At 33.9% G+C, this 20,154-nt stretch overlaps 1 protein-coding gene and 1 long non-coding RNA gene across 2 annotated transcripts; one reads left to right on the top strand and one right to left on the bottom strand.

Moving 5' to 3' along the window:
- Window positions 1–3,945: 3,945 nt before the first annotated feature.
- Window positions 3,946–6,963, bottom strand: LOC140834035 (uncharacterized). Its single transcript, XM_073198621.1, has 4 exons — window positions 6,631–6,963; window positions 5,914–6,398; window positions 4,707–4,938; window positions 3,946–4,604 (listed from the first exon to the last, which is right to left on the bottom strand). The coding sequence occupies exons 2-4, from the start codon at window positions 6,382–6,384 to the stop codon at window positions 4,132–4,134; spliced, it is 1,176 nt and encodes a 391-aa protein (XP_073054722.1). The 5' UTR covers window positions 6,385–6,398; window positions 6,631–6,963; the 3' UTR covers window positions 3,946–4,131.
- A 411-nt stretch (window positions 6,964–7,374) lies between these two features.
- On the top strand, window positions 7,375–11,024 carry LOC140833411 (uncharacterized). The gene is made up of 3 exons (XR_012118466.1): window positions 7,375–8,814; window positions 9,029–10,011; window positions 10,095–11,024. It is a non-coding gene; the product is annotated as an uncharacterized lncRNA (long non-coding RNA).
- Window positions 11,025–20,154: the final 9,130 nt, after the last annotated feature.

The following is a 20,154-nucleotide window of genomic DNA, read 5'->3' as shown; positions in this document are numbered from 1 at the left end:
ATGAATAATTATTTCACTCACATAATTTTATATAAAATAATCGTGTATATTTTGTCTTCATTTAATAAAGTAAATTATTTTCAAAATAATTGCAATAATAATAATTTCAAAATTAAATTTATTTACTTGTTTTCTACGTTAGGAAGACAATGAAAATTAGAATGGACTATAATTTTTTTTAAAAAAAAATAAACTGAAAATGATTGACAATAAACAATTTGTGTATTAAATTTCTTTTAGAGAGAGAGAAAACTATAATGAGACATTAGTATAAATAATTCAAAAACATAAAATAAAAAATAAAGTTGATCTTCTTCAAACCCTATAGTTGAGTCCTATATATCGAGCTGCTATTCTTACAAGCTCACGTTATGCAAGGACAACAGTGTATAATTGCAAACTGATTTTGAAATTAAAATAAAATAAAGTCACATGACATTCTCTATATTTAAATTTGGACTAAGTCTCTTATAAGTAGCTTTCACGAATCTTTATCTGTGAGACGGGTCAATCGTACCGATATTTATAATAAAAAGTAATACTCTTATCATAAAAAATAATATTTTTTATGGATGATCCAAATAAGATATCTGTCTCACAAAATACGACCGTGAGACCCTCTCACACAAGTTTTGTCTTACATTTGTTGGTTGTAAAAAAATAAGATATGTTTTCAAAGTTATTAATGTTCGGATTTTCAAGTATTTTAAGAGGTGATAATCCGACATTAAAAATTACGGAATTTCAAAATATTAAAATAAATCATTCAAGATTTCAAAAGATTTTATATCATGGTAAACATTTTTTTAGTATTTTAAAATTTTCAAAATATTTTAAAAAAATTGAGTAATCTTTAATTTTTTAACATGAATTTTTTCTAAAAAAATATGACGAATATAATCTTTGTCCTTCGATCTCAAGTGGTATTAGCTCATTGTGACTTGTCCGCACGTCTAAGGGAGGAAAAGGAGTTATTTTTATTGTAACTTGTCTAATAATAATAATAATATAATTCTTCGAAATAGCCAATAAACAACAACATCGAATTATATATTGTAACTTGTCTAATAATAATAATAATATAATTTTTCTTAATTTTTTTCTGCAGTGTACATTATACATTGTTAAATTTTTTCCATGACGTGTATTACGCCCTATCAATGACCTGCGACTTTCAATATTTCGTAATTGTACAGCATCCATGCTGCAAAAGCAAAAACTTGTGTGGGACGTTTTTTCGGGTCGTGTTTTGTGAGACGGATCTCTTATTTGGGTCGTCCATGAAAAATTATTACTTTTTATGCTAAGAGTATTACTTTTTATTGTGAATATCAGTAGGTTGATCCGTCTCACAGATAAAGATTCGTGAGACCGTCTCACAAGACACCTACTCTGCAGCGAAAAGCCGATTTACGCAGACCCGGCTCTAGGGGTAGGCGCCCTAGGCAGCCGCCTAGGGCCTCTCTTTTTGTTAGGGCCTCTAATATAATTAGAGCTTTAGTTTTGGGCTTTTTTAAATTTGAAAGTGGACTTAATCAATAAGAAAATCAAGCCCGAAAAAAAACTCATTATTTGATTTTGTTTATATATGTCATTTCCTATAATTAAATAAATTTATGTAGCATATTAGATACTGTTGATTAATTATGTGCATTTAATCATCAGTTTTTATGTGATATTTGTATATATAATTTTAAAAAAAATTATATAAAACATTCACCTAAAAAAATAGCCTAGGGCCTCCAAATTTCTGAAGACGGCCCTGGATTTACGTCATAGCGTGTAGTCAACATTTTATCGACATAATCAACAAAATTCAACCAAGGAATTAAACTTGTTCTTATATATTAACATTTCAAATAAAAATTATACAAAAAATATTATCGGATGCAAAATTAATATATTAGTTCTCGGTACGGCCATTCCCATGGCGTACGCCATTATCAATATATACAGGCTTTGCCATTATCAGTATATACAGGCTTTGTGGCAAACATATATTCCTACATTGAACAACATGAAAACACATATAATTGCGCTTGTTGGTGCGAGTTTTGTGTTCGCAGCAGTCCTGTTTTGGATTTTTTATATTCTACATATATATATAGTTGCGTTCAAGAAGAAAATACTGGCCGATAGAAGTACCGTCTCCTCCGCTCCTTCGCGGTGGTAGAATCGCGACGTTGAGATCAAATCAAAGTGGCATGGTTTTTCTTGGAGCGATTACTGGTGTTGCTGCCGTAACTGGAGTTTCTGTTCTTAGTGGTCGTGATGAAGTTGATGGAAGTGGAGAGGGAGGCGGAGGCGGTGGTGGTGGTGGTGGAGGTTGTGGCGGAGATTGAGAGGATGGCCGAACTCTGGAACAGATTTAATCCTATGTTAATTTCCATTAGAAGTTAGAGTAGTTTTATAAAATGTCTCTCTGATATTATACATGTAAACCGGTGAATGTAACTTCTTCCTACCTCCATAAAAAGCAAGGGTGATGAAATTTTTTTATTACCTATCTAAACAGTCCGAACCGAATTATACTGCACCATTTTTTCTAACATTTTATAAAACCTGCGATTAAAAATAATAATCATAAACCACACTGCATATGCATGCAGTTCAATTATTATTTTTTGCCAATAACTGCACCAAACTTCACCGTCTAAAACGCTTGTCATAATATTTGACCTAGGATTATAATAATTTATAAATAACATATTCAATTAAATTAGTCTTTTGTTAGAGTATTTATTTCTTTTACCACAATATTTTATTTGAAGTTTGAAAGTAAAAAAAAAAATGATAAAATAGTGTGAATGTCATTTTTGTTTTCAGTGTGTTGTTAAATTATTAACTTAATTTTGAATCTTGATAATTATAGGACCGAGCGCTCGCCGCTTTACCAAAAGGTATAGCTAGTGGTAATGGTGCAACTCAAATCTTTTTAAACCACATAACAGCTCTAGCACCACGGTTCGATCGCTCTACCAAGTAATGACAATTATTGCACCCAACAATTGTTTTATCTATTTTTATTTTTGTACGAATTGAACTATATTTTACATTGGAATACATTATGTTGTTGTTGTTATTAAATAAATTAGAATATATGTTCTAATATATTTCATTAAAAAATCATAAACCGATCGCAATCGCCTGAAACCGCTCAAAACCGTAAAACTAATTCTATATGTAAAACCGCAATTATTTTTTAAAATACAAACCGATCGCATGGAAATTTTGTTCGAATGTATAAATACCTTTTAATTATTATGATGGATAAATACTAACAACAATTAAAGTCCTTTATCTATACACATGTTTTTGAATGGATAAGTACCTTTTAATTATTAAGATGGGAAAATTGCCAAAATTGACCTCCAAATAGAGATATTTTTAGTTTTGGTTCTCTAAATAATCAAAATTGGATCTTCGTACTATAAACTGGGTTTTTTTATTCTCCGAATGTGCATCTCATGACATATATTTAATAATAAATGTAAAGTTGATTGAAAAATTAATAGATCTCACATTTATTCATAAAGTTAATTCTTAGATGAACAAGAACAAAAACAAAGTAAATGCGACGATTGGATTGCGGAAAACAAATACAGGCAAGAAGAAAAAACAAAGAAAACGTAAAAAATTAATAATAATAATAATAATAAAAAGAAATAAAGGCTGTTGCGCAAACCCAAGGACGTAGACGTTTGTGTACCTGCGAAAGCAACGAAAGAACAAAAACAAAAGATTTTCATAAAACAAACTGCATAAATATGGAAGAAAAAAGACCTCTTTGTGCATCAACCCAAGATCCATGGAAATTCACAAGATGAACGAGGTGAGAATTAATGAAATTACGCACGTAGACGAGTCGTAATATTGTATCAATCGTAAAGACGATATTCTTCTCCCCTCAATTTGAGAACAAATCAAAAAGAAAGAACCATCCTGATCTGAATACGATTTCTATAAACAGAAACCTCTTGTATACAAAATTTCAGCTTTCATAAATAAGTAAAATCAGCATCATAAACAAATTGTTGTGGAACATATAAAAGAAAAGGTGCCACCAAACCTAAGAAAAGATAAAAAAAAAAACCGAAACTAATTAGCCTGCACTACCATAGATATGTTGGATTACCATTCATCCCATTTGTTCATAAAATCATTCCACATAACTGCAGCAATAGAGTCTCTTCTTGTGGATGTGATCTGTTCGTGAACCGAAAAAGCTGATTGCAGATCATGCTGCTCATCAAGACCAGGAGACTCATCTGTCATCTCAACTTCAATGTTATTAAACAACCAGTCGTGTTTTTCCTCTTGTCGAATATGATTGTGTATTACACATGCAGCGATAACGATATCCCTCTGTGTGTGAAAAGCATACTGAGGAGCAAGTTTGAGGATTGGAAACCTTGCTTTCAAGACCTTGAAAGCCTTGCGAATGGCATTGCTTAAATATGAGTGACGGTGATTAAATAGTTCCTTTGCATTTCGAGGTAAAAGATTAGCACCTCTATATTCATTGAGTTGATACCGTACTCCTTCATAAGGAGCTATAAATCCGTCAACATTTTCATAGCCTTGGTCAACTAGATAATATTTCCCTGCCATTTAAAGCGTCAGCATAAATCTATGACAATGCCAAAAAGAAATTGAAAGAAACATGGCATATAAAAAGTTTAACAGTCTCTCGGTTCGAAATCCACCTCCAGGAACTTGAGGGAAGTTCTGATCGGGGTCATTCAGGACAGCTCTTAAAACACGTGAATCTGCTGCCGAGCCTTCCCACCCAGGATACACAAATATGAACTGGAGGTCAAATGTGCATGCTGCCAAGACGTTTTGTGATAAAACGCCTTTCCTATTGCGAAATCTAGATTGATCCTTTGCAGGAACATGTGCAGGAATATGCAAGCCGTCTATGATTCCAATGCAGTCCTAAATGCAATAAATCACGCACCAATAAATTACAAAAAAAAGTGCATTCTCATACTCAGTTTTTAATTCAGATCAAACCAGTACTCAAATTTTTCAAATTGGTACAAGCGTTTTCATTACTGATTTGTATGGTACATCAATTGCATAACTTAGTCAAACATACAACTGGTGAAAGTTTGTATTTAATTTTTAAATATTTTTCGTACACTAGAAAAAACACCACCGCACCAAATAAAAATCGCATACATAAAAATAATAAGAAAACTCAACTATTAAAAACTTTTTTTGGCCCATAATGTGTTAAATATAAGTAAAAACAATCATTTTATGTATAACTAAACATTTATGGTAAAATATTATTGCAAGTCTACAGTAATGTAAAAATAGTTTATAGACTTGTATTAAAAGGTGTTAACAATATTATTCAAGATACTTCTATAATGGAAAAAAATCTTTTGAATAAACAAACGGATGTAGTTCTTAAGTGTTACTGATGGATGCATTTAGTTACCTATGTAGAAAACAAATACGACTGAAGTTGAAAGAAGACAGAAAATGATGTTTCCAAAACTGCATATATATAAAAAATATTTAGTTAGGCAAGATAAACTGCCAAATTTTTATAGATAAAAGAACAAAATGCTGCATATCTTTACTTAATGCATTATTACTTTATTAATTTTGATTCGAAAATATTTTCAAACTAGAGTTTTCATTTTTATTACAATTTACTTTATTATTTTTTATTAGAAAATATTTCGAACTAGACTTTCCATTTTTATATGTAATTTTAGAAAGCCCTCACAATATATTCGCTTATGCATGAAAATATTGACAAATATTGGATGAGTTTCAATGCATTGCTATAAAAACTGAAGTACGAACAAGTTTACAGAAACAAGAGTAAGACATGGCATTATTGAAGTAATATTCCAAAACTGACAGCATGAAAAGTACGGACATTCAGCTATTTACCTCAAAGTATGGGTAGAATCTATTGCTTTTGTGGATCTCCGATGGGGTTGTGAGAGGTGGTGGCCGAAGAAACTCCCGCGACAGTGACTTAATTGCCTTTAATACATTATTGAAATGCCTACTTATTGTTTCCCCTGAATGCTGGAACCGTTCTTGTATTACTCTATTACGTTCATTGTGGCCAACAACGTTCAAAAAAATAGCCAACTGCTCTTCTATCATGACACCTACTGTGTCACGTAGCATGCCTCTGTGCCGAAGAGTATCACTCAACTTATGAAATACATGCTTGTCCATCCTGAACATTTCTCGAAATAAATCATCATGACCATTGAGCGCCTCGGTCATGAAACCAGATCCTTTTGGCGACATGACACGAGCAGGCTGCCTTGTAATACCATTATAGTAGTGATAACCTGCAGCTGCTGCAACTAATTCCAGCTCATCTAATTCATTGTCTAAGTCATCCATACTAATTGATTAATCTGCCGAAAAGATTTTTAAACATAGGCAATCATAAGGCAGATGTCAATACCATAAATGCACTACAAAATGCACTAATTCAAGAGCTTTCAAGAACAAAAAAACAAGACGAGAGAGAGGTAAAAAAATCTCCATTAGTCATAGAAGTATGTGAAACACAGTTTAACCACTGAATCAAAATAAGTGCAGGGTCACAAGTTATATTCAGTAAAGTCGAAGGGGAAAATTTCTCACTCGAAGGCAGCCTGTAAAATAGAGAAAAGGGGCTGGAAACCGAGCTTAAAAATCCTCAAAATCGAAGCTAAGGTCGGAACCAAAGCGGCATTGCGCACAAATCGCGCAGGGGACGGCGGAGGAGTGACGGTACGCGGCTAAAACTGGTCGGGCTTGCTCGGAACTCTTCCCCAGATCGAATATTACATACCCATGTCCGGAAACCAGCTAATAAACAGCAAGAAGGACGGAATTCGCGGGTAGAAACAGCGGATTCAACCAAAATTGAAGGCTACAGAATGTGTAACCTCAAGATAGCTGTTTGTTAGGATTAACAAAAATCGAAGGCTACAGAATATGTGTAGCCTCAATAGAGGTAAGTAAAGCTCTTTCCGGAGGTAGGACGCTCGGCGCTGGCTACAATTTAGTGGAGACGAGGTTAAAATCGAATTGGGGCTTAGGTTTCAATTAGGGGTTCGTCTTCCAAGTATGTGTTTTGTGGTGTAGTGTGTGTTCGTGTGGGTTTCGTAGTGTAGTGTGTGTAAATTGACTTATATTTGGAGAAAATGTGACCATCTTTTAAATACTTGTGCTATTTTAATAACATGTATACTTTCGATATTTTTTAATATATTTTAAAACATGTTTTCTACTTATTTGACTTAATTAGTATTTTAATTCATCATCTTAATAATTATTCTTAATTATGATCAAATATCGTTTAATTAATTTCAAGGTTTTGCAATATCGTTATGATATTATTTAGTTTTCAAAAAACGGGAAATTGAGGATAAGTACCTAAAGTTCAAACTCTTTTTAAGTTCAGTCCCTACTCTATATTTTTTAACTCTGCACTTCCTAGTGAGATAATAAAGTACTTTCACCTCTCTTAGTTAATATTTTTTTTTATTTTAAAAGGAAAAAAATCTAAACCCAAAATCTCTTCTCATTCAGAAAAAAAGACTGTCGCTCTTTACAGAAAACAAAAATGTGAGATCTTGCCATCGCATTGTATCTTAGACTTTTCTCCTCTTCTCTCCACATACATGATACAGCCACGTGTGCAATAAACAAAATGCATATCAGCTGAATCGAAGTTTTAGCAGAATCCTGACCTTCTCCTTCCATCTTGTAAGAAATTACGTGCAACTTTGTTGAAGAGATTTTATTTTCAATGAAAATTGTATAATGGAGATGGTAATTCATCTTTGTCAACAAAATTTATGTGTATTTGTTGTGTTTGTTGAAATTCCTGAGCGTGAAATTTTTTTTTGTGTGAATATATGCATCTGATTGTTAGAATATTAGATTGCACAAGATCAAACAAAGATATCCCCATATCCATTTGAAACACCCAAATCTTATTATCATCATAACCAACCAGTAAGGCAACATCGTAGAGGAAAAGAGAAGACATAATTAATGTGTATTTGTTATGGGGTTTGTTCAAATTCCCGAACCAGAACAATCAAGTAAAGTATTTCTTGTAGGTCGTTGTACAACATACAGTAAACAAGTGTTATGTTTTGTATGTATCCCCAATTTGCTAAAAAAACAATGTTGAGAAAATTTTGAAACTAGAAAGTAGTTGAGCTTAGTTCAAATATAAATAGTGTGCATTGGTTGTGTTTGTTGAGAATTTTCCAGGTTTCATATTGAGCACAGATATTGGACGAAAGGTAAATTTTGTGTTTATATATTATGTGTGTTGGTTGTGTTTGTTGATGTTTTTTTAGCTTTGAAGATTTGTTTATGAGGAAAAGTGAACAATGAAACCAATGACGCACATTTTTTTTATGTGAATACTGACAACAAGCTGCTTGGAAGTCCTTATATTTATCTTCATTATATTGGAACAATAACACTCAATTTTTTCTGTGAAGATATTTGAGTCAATATTGAAGGTGAGATGTGATTCTGCTAAGAAGTTGTTTGTACAATAGGCGATTGTTTATCTTTACAATCGAGGAAAAATATGAGCCTAATGCAGATGTATTTTCATCTTGCCAACAAATGTGATCAAATCAATCCTTCTTCAACCATCATACAATACCTTGCACCTCACCGAAAGTTATATGTGACATTGAATGAAGATGAGGATGTCGGTAATATGATCACATTGTTTGCTTACATGAAAATGAACATCATTGACATGATAGCAATCCGAAAAGATGAAATTATTCCAATTGACATGAATAACCTCAGGTAATTCCTATATTTTTTATTTGTAGTTGTGTCACACATGACATTAGAAATAAATGATTGAATTTTTTTTCGTTTAATTTATTCATACAGTTAATAAGTTCATTTTTATCTAAGATACGGATGTTGGTATTTCGAGCGAAGCATTTAATACATCATTCACTTTTGAAACTTGAATTTTATTTATCGATTTATTTTATTGTTGATTTTCTTTAAGGAATGATGTTGATACAGATGTTGGTTCTTCGAGTGCTTCTCAATTTGAAATTGTTCTACAAAGTAACTCCATTGATGCTTTGAGTCATTTGATTCATGGAGAAGGACAAATTTTTAAAAATCCTGATGAGTTCGAAAGGTTGTTAAAAACTATGTTATTGCTACTAGGAGATCGTTTGTGTATAAGAAAAATGATAGTAAAAAAATTATAGTTGTTTGTAATGTCAAAGGTTGTTCATGGAGAATATATGCATCCAAATATAAGGCAGATGAAACGATTGGAATTAGAAAATGTTGTCTTCAGCACGTATGTGGAGAGGCAAATCTTCGAACTAGGGGCCATCCAAAGGCTGATTCTGTTTGGGTGGCTAATATTGTTAAAGATAAATTGAGAGGGGAACCATCATATCGACCATCTGCAATTGTAAGAGATATTCATAGGGGAATATGGCGTTGAATTGAAGTATCATAAGGCCTGGATGGGCAAGGAAATAGCAATGCATCAAATTTATGGGACAGAGAAAGGATGTTTTGACAAATTGAGGTGGTATTGTGATGCTTTGAAACAAACAAATCCTGGTAGTTGGGCTGATTGCAAGGTTGATCAAATGAACAAGTTTCGACGACTTTTTATCTCTTTACACGAATGTATTGTTGGATTTGTTAAGGGATGCAGACCTTTGATTTTTTTAGATGGAACACATATTAAAAATAAATTCAAAGGATGCATGCTAAGTGCCATGACAAAAGATGCTAATGATGATCTATTCACTTTAGCATTTGCTATAGTGGAGGTTGAGAACGATGCTAACTGGAATGGTTCTGTTTAAAATTGAGGTGTGTCTTGGAAATGCAAAATTGTATAGCTTTCTCACATTTCACATTCTTTTCTGATAGGCATAGTGGTCTTGTTAAGGCAATCACCGGTAAATTTACAAGAATTCATATTGCCTGCGACACTTGGTGGATAATTTTCGTAGGCAGGTATGTTCCATCACATTTTATTTGCTTTCAAATAATATCTCTTTGTATATGAGATTTTTAATGTGGTGTTATTTAAATTTTAGATTTTGAAGAAGTATCCACTGCACAACAAAAAAACATTGGGAATCTGTATTCCAGAAAGCAGCATATGCGGAAACAGAGAATGAGTTTATTTGTCATAATACTAGTATAATCAAGTCAATGCCTCTTGCAGAAGAATTTATTAAAAGTTCGGAGCCCGAAAATCGGGCAAATTGCTTATTTTCTGGAAAAAGATGGGGCATTATCAACAACAATCAAGCAGAATGTTGGAATAGTTGGATTAAACATGCAAGGTTTTTTCCGATTGTAGCCATGGTCGATAGCATACGGGTACAAATTATGAACATGATGAATAATCGACGAGAGTCATCTCTAGTAATGGCTGCAAATCTCTGTCCTAAGCCAGAAAATAATTTGTTGCGGAACTACACTAAATCTCGGAATTTGAAGGTTGATAGGTCTAGTTCATGGATTTTTGAGGTTCTTGATGGTGATAAAAGATGTGCGGTGGATTTGTAAAAATGGAGTTTCACATGTAGAACGTGGAATCTTAATGGGATCCCTTGTAAACATGCTTCTGCTGCGATTGAATCAAAGGGGTTGTCAATATATGACTTTTGTGACTCTTGCTATAGAGTTGAAAATTATCGGAAAGCTAATGCGACAGTTATCAATCCAATCCCTACGTTTGATATAGATACAGATTTACCATGTTCTAATGGAGATATAATTATTATACCGCCAGATGTCCGATCACAGCCAGGTCGTAGAAGGACACAAAGATTCCCTTCTCAAGTAAAGAAATATGTTACAAAGTGTGCACGGTGTCACAAACCAGGGCATAATCGCAGGACATGCAAGGAAGCAATGTAACAGCTAGATGGGGCTATTTTTGTCGGTATTCATTAAGCTGAAGATTATATATTTTGGATAATCATATATGTCTTCGGGTAATTTTTGTAGCATGAATGTTAGATACTAGTCACGGTGTCCAAATATCTTGACAAACCCTTTTGTTTGGGGTGACCATAATGAGTTCATGTGCATGAATTTACTAGTCACGGTGTCCAAAACCAGCAAAAACCAATGAAGGTTTGTGTTCAAAGGCATCAAAATATATCGGCTTTCATTGAAAACATTAGCATTCAGCTCTCCGAGAATACTATGGCTACTTCGGCTTAATGAATCTATAAATCTTGGAATGTCGGCAAACATCAAATTCTTTTCCTTTTTCGTCTCATGAACTTTTTTTTTGAAATTCGGCCTATAACATAAAATTTTATTAAATTAATTATGCAGGATAGATTGCTGAATTAAATTCAATTACCTAAACCACAGAATTTAAAACCCGTATTTTCGAAGGATTTCCATATCTCACAAAATTTCTTGACAAAATATTTAGGTGTGCATTTATCACGTCATCCATCAACTCCTTGTCATACAACAAGTCACACAGCGCTTGCCTGGAAACTTGTAACTTCATACTTCTCCAAACTTCCTCCCTAAAAAAGTGTATTATATCTCTAAAATCAAAGAAACTACTCCAGAAATTGACAAAACATAAAAACAAGATCACATATAAAAGAATTACCTCATATCAGATCTTTTCAAAAATGTATCCACAATATTCCTATCGCTATCAGAAATTGATGACCGCCCAACATATTCCAACAACTCATCATCCATTTGATTTGCCTCCTTTACTGCAGCTTGTGCAATTTGCATTACAACTAATTCTGAATTTTCCTGTAATAGCAAAATTTTTACAGTATCAAATATTATATAGAAATAATATATATATATATATATATATATATATATATATATATATATATATATATATATATATATATATATATATATAGTACATGAAATGTTTTTCAGATTTACCAGCTCAATAGGCTTATCCGCAACTCTATGACGGACTAGTTTCCTTTTATTCTTTTTTGGGGTTGTGGAAGGAGGTGTCACAAAGTTTTTTCCATATCTCATAAAAGATTACAAATAATAAAAATTTAACTAACATAAAAAATATTTCTGTACCAATTCATGTCATATTATATTTTTTCTAACCTTGTTATCAGTGTCACGATTACGAACAAGTATCCTCTCCTCAGGTAAAGGGTAGATGGGGAGAAACCTACGTATAATTGCACTAATAATTATGATTATATAAAATTATTTACCATCATAGCAAATAATACAATTGCATACTATTATTTCAAACCTTATTCTTTGTTATGGAAAGAAAAGCAACAGAAGCTGCATCGAGATCGTTTGGGATTTTAGAGTCAACCCAACGAAAAAACCTTGGAAATATATGCAAAGCACATGGTTTCCCAAGTGATGGAATCCGTTCATACACCTATGCCTAAAATGAAAATTCATATTAGTTAGGATTAAAATATAGTAAGAAATTCAATACCAAATCCAACTTACCATCAAAATATTTCTTTCTCCTTTCGCCATCGCGTACATGTTTCAAAATTTCTTCATTTAAAAATCTATATGCTGCATTGCCACATGCATAATTACATATCTTGCTGAGGTCGTCAACATAAGGCAACAAGAACCGAGGAGTCGTACAATTGCTTGTTGGAAATAAGATACAATTGAAAACAAAAATAATATATAGCTTTACAAAATCGTCAACATCGATATCTTCTTGCTTGTCATCGAACATATCAAGTTTTGCTGCAATATTTTTTCGTTTGACAATACTTGTTTTTCCTTGAAAATGTCTCCTGACAATATCAGATTCCATTGACATATCTAAATCAATGTGCTGACCAATATCTTTCAGCCCCATAAGTACAGAAAATTCAGCTGAAATAAATGGTATATCTATTTTATCACCAAAAACAAAAGCATCTGAAATCAGGTCATATCTACGGAGAATTGACTAACCCTAGCAAAACTAACATGAAATTTAGGCATTTCAAACAAGTGAAAAAAAGGAGTTTTCTTCAAACCCAACATTTCCCTCAAACCAAATTTTGGTTTCAATTTTTGAACCGTGCTCTGAAAAAAGGAAGGAGAACAACGACTAATCAATTCATAATGTCTCGTAACTCTTTCAGTATTCGAACCATGCTTCATTGCTGCACCCAACACAGTAAAAAAATTGTTCTGGTATTAGAAATTTAAATTAAAATATGACAGAACAAAAATTTACCAAAATGATCTATTATTGAGCAACCATTTACAAAAATGAAAAAACAAAAATGGTTATATTGATATACTATTTTACAAAATGAAAGAACGGAAAATTAACAATAATTTAGCAAATGAAAATTTCAATGACAAAAAACAAACGTGATAAAACAAGTAAAGCAAACTACCTCAATTCAAAAAATTATTGACTTAAATATACGATAAACAATATACGCCTTTCTTTGGCAATAGATTCACCAACTATAACTCATTTTTCTCCAAACAAATCATTTACTATAACTACATTTATTGGCGACCAGGTTCAGTGCATTATAATATTACTTTCCACATCCATTATAGTATATCAGGCACACCAAAACCCATGACAACAGGGATCTAAAAATAACCAATTAATAAGTAGGATTCACAAAAATATTCTAATTCTTTTAATTAAACATTAGGAATATATTGCAGATGATGATGTTCTCTTAATTACCACAGTGACAAGACGAGAAAATAGATTTGACGATATTTTCTGTTGGAAATATCTTGAAGTTGGCCGTTTATTTTTATGCACGAGCTTGGTTACGCTAATTCCATAGAAAGCCATATATTAATATATATTGAGTAGGATGTCGGGACGATTTAGCCTATGTAAATTATTATTTAGTTTTTGTGACGACAAAAAAGTGTGATTTTGTTAGAATAGAAAAAGTTTAGAGTGAGGTGAATGAACTTTAAAAAAAAATGAAAAACTTAAGTTGGCTTTAACAGTTGTTAGTTGTTGAACATTTTCTTCAACGGTTATGTTTAATTGGACCTCCTAAAAATAATTTTGAGTATGGAAAAATGATTCATCCAGAGTGATAAAGTACATATATCTAATTTTAACTAAAAAATGAACATAAATTAAGTGTAAAGTAAAATAAAGAACGCGGAGATTTTTATGAATGTTCGAAGACTTAAATATTCACATGTCACCATTTCTTACACTTAAAAAGGAATTCAATAAAAGACTTTGTTTGATACTTTGTCCCACATCTTAAAAATAAAAGATTTAAAATAAGTTTATAATGATTTACAATGGACTTCTATAGCTACTTGGGTTAATCATTTTCGTAAAGCGATAACGAATATGAAATAGTTGTTATAGGACCCATTGTGCAGTCTCGCAGCCGCGAGCCCGGGCTCGGGGCTTGACACTTTGATTGGACAATCTTTTTACAAACCCACTCCAACTAAGATTTATCACACTGTTTAAGTCGAAACTCTTAATGTCAATCCAACACTACGAATTATGTCTTATTTAAAACCCTCAATTCACCAGAAAGAACAATTTCTAACGATTAGCTTTGATTTGACGGAACAATTTCTAAAGATTAACTAAAAGTTAAATTTCATCTATTTAGGAACTTTAAATTTCTAAAATTCAAATATTTGATTAAATTGCCTAAAATCAATAATTTCTATTTTAATTTGTAGAAAAATATTATTTAAACTTTAAATGGTATTAAACTAATATTCAAGCGACCAGCTTTCCAAATTTCTCAAACTTTGAATTTTATCAAAAAAAATTCACAATATTCTAATTCCATTAATTTATTAACTTGAATTATTCCGATAAATTCTAATAATTCTCATAATGTTATTAAATTATCACATTATTAGTTCAATGATAAATTCTAGGTTAGCCAAATTATACATCCAATTCGCACATTTCTGGAATCTACAACAATAACCCAATAATTAATCAATATTAATGTGATATTTAGACCAAATCGAATAAATCGAAAGACTAAATTTCTACCCTCGGGTAGCCTTCGAACTCACCAAACCAAGCCTGAAAATTGAAACTAAATACTAGGCTCATTGGCAACACGCGACGAAATCGCCGAAGGAGATCTAGACAATCGGAATCGCACAGAAAACAAGGTCGATCGAATCGCGAGCTTTCTGCAGAATTTTGGTATCACAACATAGGGAAGAAAACCCCTCAATCAATTTCGAGTTTTGAGCGGCAGAGGGTCGTGATTTCAGCTATGAAATTGGTGGCGGTTCGTCGGAGGGTTTCAAGAAACCCTTCAATATCAGTACCAAAATGTAGTTCTCGTCCTTGGCTTTCAAAATATGTGTTTACTTTGAGTTTTCGATGATATATCGGTTAAAAAAGTGACCTGGTTTCTTTATTTCAACTCATGTGTGCTATAAAATTCAAATATGCATTTTAATATCGTATATAAATCGATATTTTCTAATACATATTTAGACATACAATTAAATTATTTGGTTTAATTATTTTAAATTCCTCAATTTAAAATAAGTAATTTTAATTACTGTCAAATAACATATAATTAAATTGAGTCATTACACTCTCCCTTAGACTTTTCAAGTGTTTATCACTTATCGAGTGGATTAGTTTGTGATTATAGTTGTATATTATTAGTCATTTGACCTGAGACAACATGAAGACTCTACGTTTTAGGTGGTGAGATTGAGTATAGTTTCGACGTGTGTAGGATTCAATGCATTTTAGTTGGAGGTTGACCGCTCACTTATGGGTATAAGTAACATATGTGATCTGATAAGATAATAGTATAAGGAATCTTTAGTTAGAGTATGAGTTGTGCTTTAGGAAAAAGCATTTCTCTAGTTGCACACACGATGTCACTATGATTACTCAAAGATGCATCAAATTTGTTATCGAAATTATATACAACTCTAGATATACCAATGATTGCAGATTTTATCGGTATATATGAGTTGACGAGATCTTATTGTATACTAATCATAATCTAATGGTTCTTGCATAAACTATTAGTGATACCTAGGGAGTCATGGAACAATGCTACTAATTGATCTTACCATGATTCTATAGGTGCTATCAGAATTGAAGTTTGATTTTCTTGTTATGAAAGAATTGATACACATAATGGAAAAACAAAGGTAATCCTATATAAGAAACAAATGTCGTTTTGATTCACATGAGGTGAAAACCCACAAATAGTTGTATTCATGAATCATCGAGGGTCATACAAATATTGTGAAAGTTCTGTTTCCACAGTGTATGTGTGAGTTGAGAGTTGTGTGTTTCAGAATATAGGTGTTGTGCGTAGGTGTTGTAACACTCACGACAACATACAGCGGAAGTTATAAGTTTAACACACCTAAACGTAGTTGGAATAACGATAATAATAGGAGAGACGAGATATAAATTATGCACAAGTATAAAATACTTGTGCGATGCCTCAGGGCAAAATAATTCACTAAAAAACTTGTAAGTTTACAAAAATCAATACTAGTGAAAGAAGTAAACAACTCCCTTGTAAAGGTGAGTAACAAATTGCATCCAAAACTTCTGACAAAGCATATAACCGGTATACAATGGATGCATTAACCGAGAAAGAAAAGGTCTTCAAAAGAACAACACACTAATCAACATAATGATTAGGTGTTGGCGTCATAGGATGTAAGCACTTCTCGGCAACAACAGTACGAGCTAGCTTTGATCTCCGAACTCTTCTCGAACCCCTTTGGCTCTCTAATAATCCTCTCTCTCACGCCGCACACGTTTTGTTGCTTAGAGTCATATTTAACCTAGACAAAAGAGCAATTTCATTAGGAAACAAACTCTTTAAAAATAAGGATAATATCTTAAAGATATTGTGAGATCATATCATTATAATATCATATCAAAAACTAGAAAGGCAAAATATCAACAATAATCATGGAAAGTATTTCAAGGAATAAAAATTCCTTTCAATCTCCCCCTTTTTGCCTTTCTGGACAAAACAACCCACAAGTGAGTAATTAGGCTGAACTCCCCCTGAATGGATAACTCAGTGACTCCCCCTGAACAATTAGCCAGTGTTGTATGTTAGCTGTTGCAACATTCAAGTCATAACACCGAAATTGTTCATTAATCAGGAGTGACACATATCAGAGAGAATAAAAGAACAACTGAAGTACTAAAAACATCAAGCGAGAAAATAACGCAAAATAAAATATCATTATTCATCATGACTGTCATCAGCATCTTCATCCATTTGGGCTCCACTGGTTCCAGCTGTATCATCTACTCCCCCTTTTTGTCCAGAATGGTAGCTGGCAGCAAGTAGAAGCTCATAATCTGCCACTTGATTTTCGTAATAATCAATGGTCTGCTTGGCATGAGCAATCTGTTGTCGACCATAGTCAATTTGAGCGCGAATATAGGAGACAGATAATGTAACATAACCAGGAGGCGGTGTAGGAGGTAGACTCGCAGTTAGAGGCTCAGATGTATCGGCAGTGTCAGGCTGGGGCTCAGATGTTGTGTCTTCAGTGTGGCCAACATCCGAAGCAACACTCGAACTTTGCCAGGGCAGATCAATCTTTCGGTGGCCCTTAAAGTATGCAGGAGAGATCTTCATGGAGTCTCTAACAGGGCAGTAATCTTCATCTATATCCGGAATGAATCCTTGAGACTCCAGAATGCCATAGATCAGTGAGGGATATGGCAGTTTAGTCTTCTTGAAGTCCCCCTCAGCATATTGCAATGCTGTTGTGAAGAACAGCTTCCCAAAATTAAGGGCCCTTCCAGTGCCGATATCAAAGAGGACCAGAGCTTGTGTTCTGGTCACAGCGGTGGAATTTGTCGACGGCGTCCAATTCCATATGGAAGTCTTATGGAGAACAGAGTAGAAAGAAGTGAGATTAGCAGCACTCAGCTTCTTAGGATAGTCAGGAAACACGGTGATCACACCTCCAGTCAGCACGGAGGTTACAGCATGGATGTCAAGATCCTCGTCAGCTTCCTCAACATCAGGAGTGTCATAGAAGGCATTGATCACTGACGGAGAGAAATTGTAAATACGATCACGTACAAACACCCTTCCAAACTTCACAGAGTCCTCATCTCCAACACTCTTCAAGAGATTGCAATAAAATTCCAGCACTACACGACGGCAGTAGGGCACAGCTGTAGTGACAGTTGACAGCAACCTTCGGTTCTTGAGAAACTCAATCAGGTTGTATCTCCCATAAGCACTAACATCAATATTTTTCTCTTCTATCATCTCTCTCTGAACAAACAGCGGCCATAACGCCATGGCATCTTCAGAATAAAATTTGGGAGAGAATGACTTACTCAAGTCGTAGTTAGCAGAGTCAGTGTGGTCCTCGGTGTTGTCAACATCGTCCTCAACACCGGCAACATCAGGGGCAGCTTCTTCTTCGAAAGATTCATTCCCCTCAGAACTAATATCTTCAGAACCCTCATCATTCTGTTCTTCAGATTCAAAATCCGATACAGATGTTGAAGAGGAATCTTCAGGAGCTTCAGGTTGATTTTGTTCAAATTCCTTCAGCATTTCTGAGTCAGGCTCATCCTCCTTGGAAATTCGTTTCTGGGCAGCCTTTTCTTCCTTAAGGTGAGCAAGAAATTGCGCCAAAGATTGTTCATCTTCTTCAGCCTTCTCGGAAGTTCCTTCACCAGCAGGACTTCGGGGATTTTGAGTGTGGGTTTGTTTTCCAGTATCAGAGGTGGAACTTGATACCTTTGCTGCAGCAGTTGGTCTGGGACGAGCCACCAACTCAAAATCAGCATCATCGGAGTCGTCCCCCGATGAGAAATCGGTGTCCAGAAGATTAGAAGTTGTAGATGCCCGTGGTTTCTTGGTTGGAACAAAGTCAGGGTCGAACCCTGCTTGTCTCTTTGACTTTCTGCGCATGGGGGTAGGGGGAAATGCTCTGTTGAGGGCTTCGAAATCTGGCGGATTCTCAACACAAATCTCATTCCCAGGTTCCCCAGGGATGATAGTTTCCAGTGGCATTGGTTCGTCTGATAGAGCCACAATTTCCTTTCCCTCGACATGAACTTCGGTGGAGGGTGTTGTGTTCGGCGACTCACCACCCATACTAGCAGCCATTTCACTCCTTATATCTTGAGGATCAAAACCAGCCATCAGCAAAATCACGAGACAAAGTGGTAGAGAGATTTCGAACTGCACAGAAATTTTCACAAATGATTTGCGCGAAAAACAAATGAACAGCAAGGGTATGCGAAATATTGAGAATGTGAGGGAAAGAGTACACAGTAAAGCTAGTCTCTATAACCCCGTAAAAATTTAAGCATTACCCTCCAATGGTAATATTTTGTTAAGCCGCGACTACAGCCCTTTCCGAATCAGGTTTTCGCTCACCCAACGGTAACTTTTTCTGAACCGGTGTAATCATTATTTCAAGAAACCAGTCAGAACAAAACGCCACATCAAATTAACCCCACAATCAGTTAGAAATCAAGAATATTCAAGATTAAGTTGGTTAGGGTGTTTTTCGAATGTCATGAAAAAAAAACAGGTACCCCGCTGGACATGATTAATTCACAAAACAGCAGAATGAATGACCTAAAATTATGCCTAAAATATGATCGAAAATGAAATGCACACACATGTGATCAAACTGTGATCAGTCTGTACACAGGTGTTGGCAACACCTCTTGGCAACACTCACAAGTTGGACTCAACCTTTCTTGAACATTTTTATTCAGACATGGTAGCTCCCACTCTAGAAGAACGCTCTTCATGGGACTCCTCTAGGTAGCTTTTTCCATCTGTATTTTGACTTAGAAGTGGTAGCTCTCACTCTAGAAGAACGGTCTTCATAGGACTCCTCTAGGTAGCTTTTTCCATTTTCTTCTAAACAATTTTTTTTTTTTCTCTTTTCTGTTTTTCACCTTATTGTAAAAAAAAATTTCGAAGTCATTATCTGCATGGGACAAGATCATGTAGTACATGAACATCTTCACAGTTTTATAACTAAGTTTGAGCACACTCCAGACTTCAGGGAAGTTTGACAGAAAGGTTGATTCATAACTGAGAGCCTACCATTTAGTATCATTCACCTGTACAGTCTTCACACAAAACAGGATGAATGTAATATGTCTAGCATCCTAAAAATAAAATTCACATG

Source organism: Primulina eburnea, chromosome 6, assembly GCF_022965805.1.
Source record: "Primulina eburnea isolate SZY01 chromosome 6, ASM2296580v1, whole genome shotgun sequence".
Classification (NCBI taxonomy): Eukaryota; Viridiplantae; Streptophyta; class Magnoliopsida; order Lamiales; family Gesneriaceae; genus Primulina; species Primulina eburnea.
This window is presented reverse-complemented; position numbering and strand designations above follow the sequence as displayed.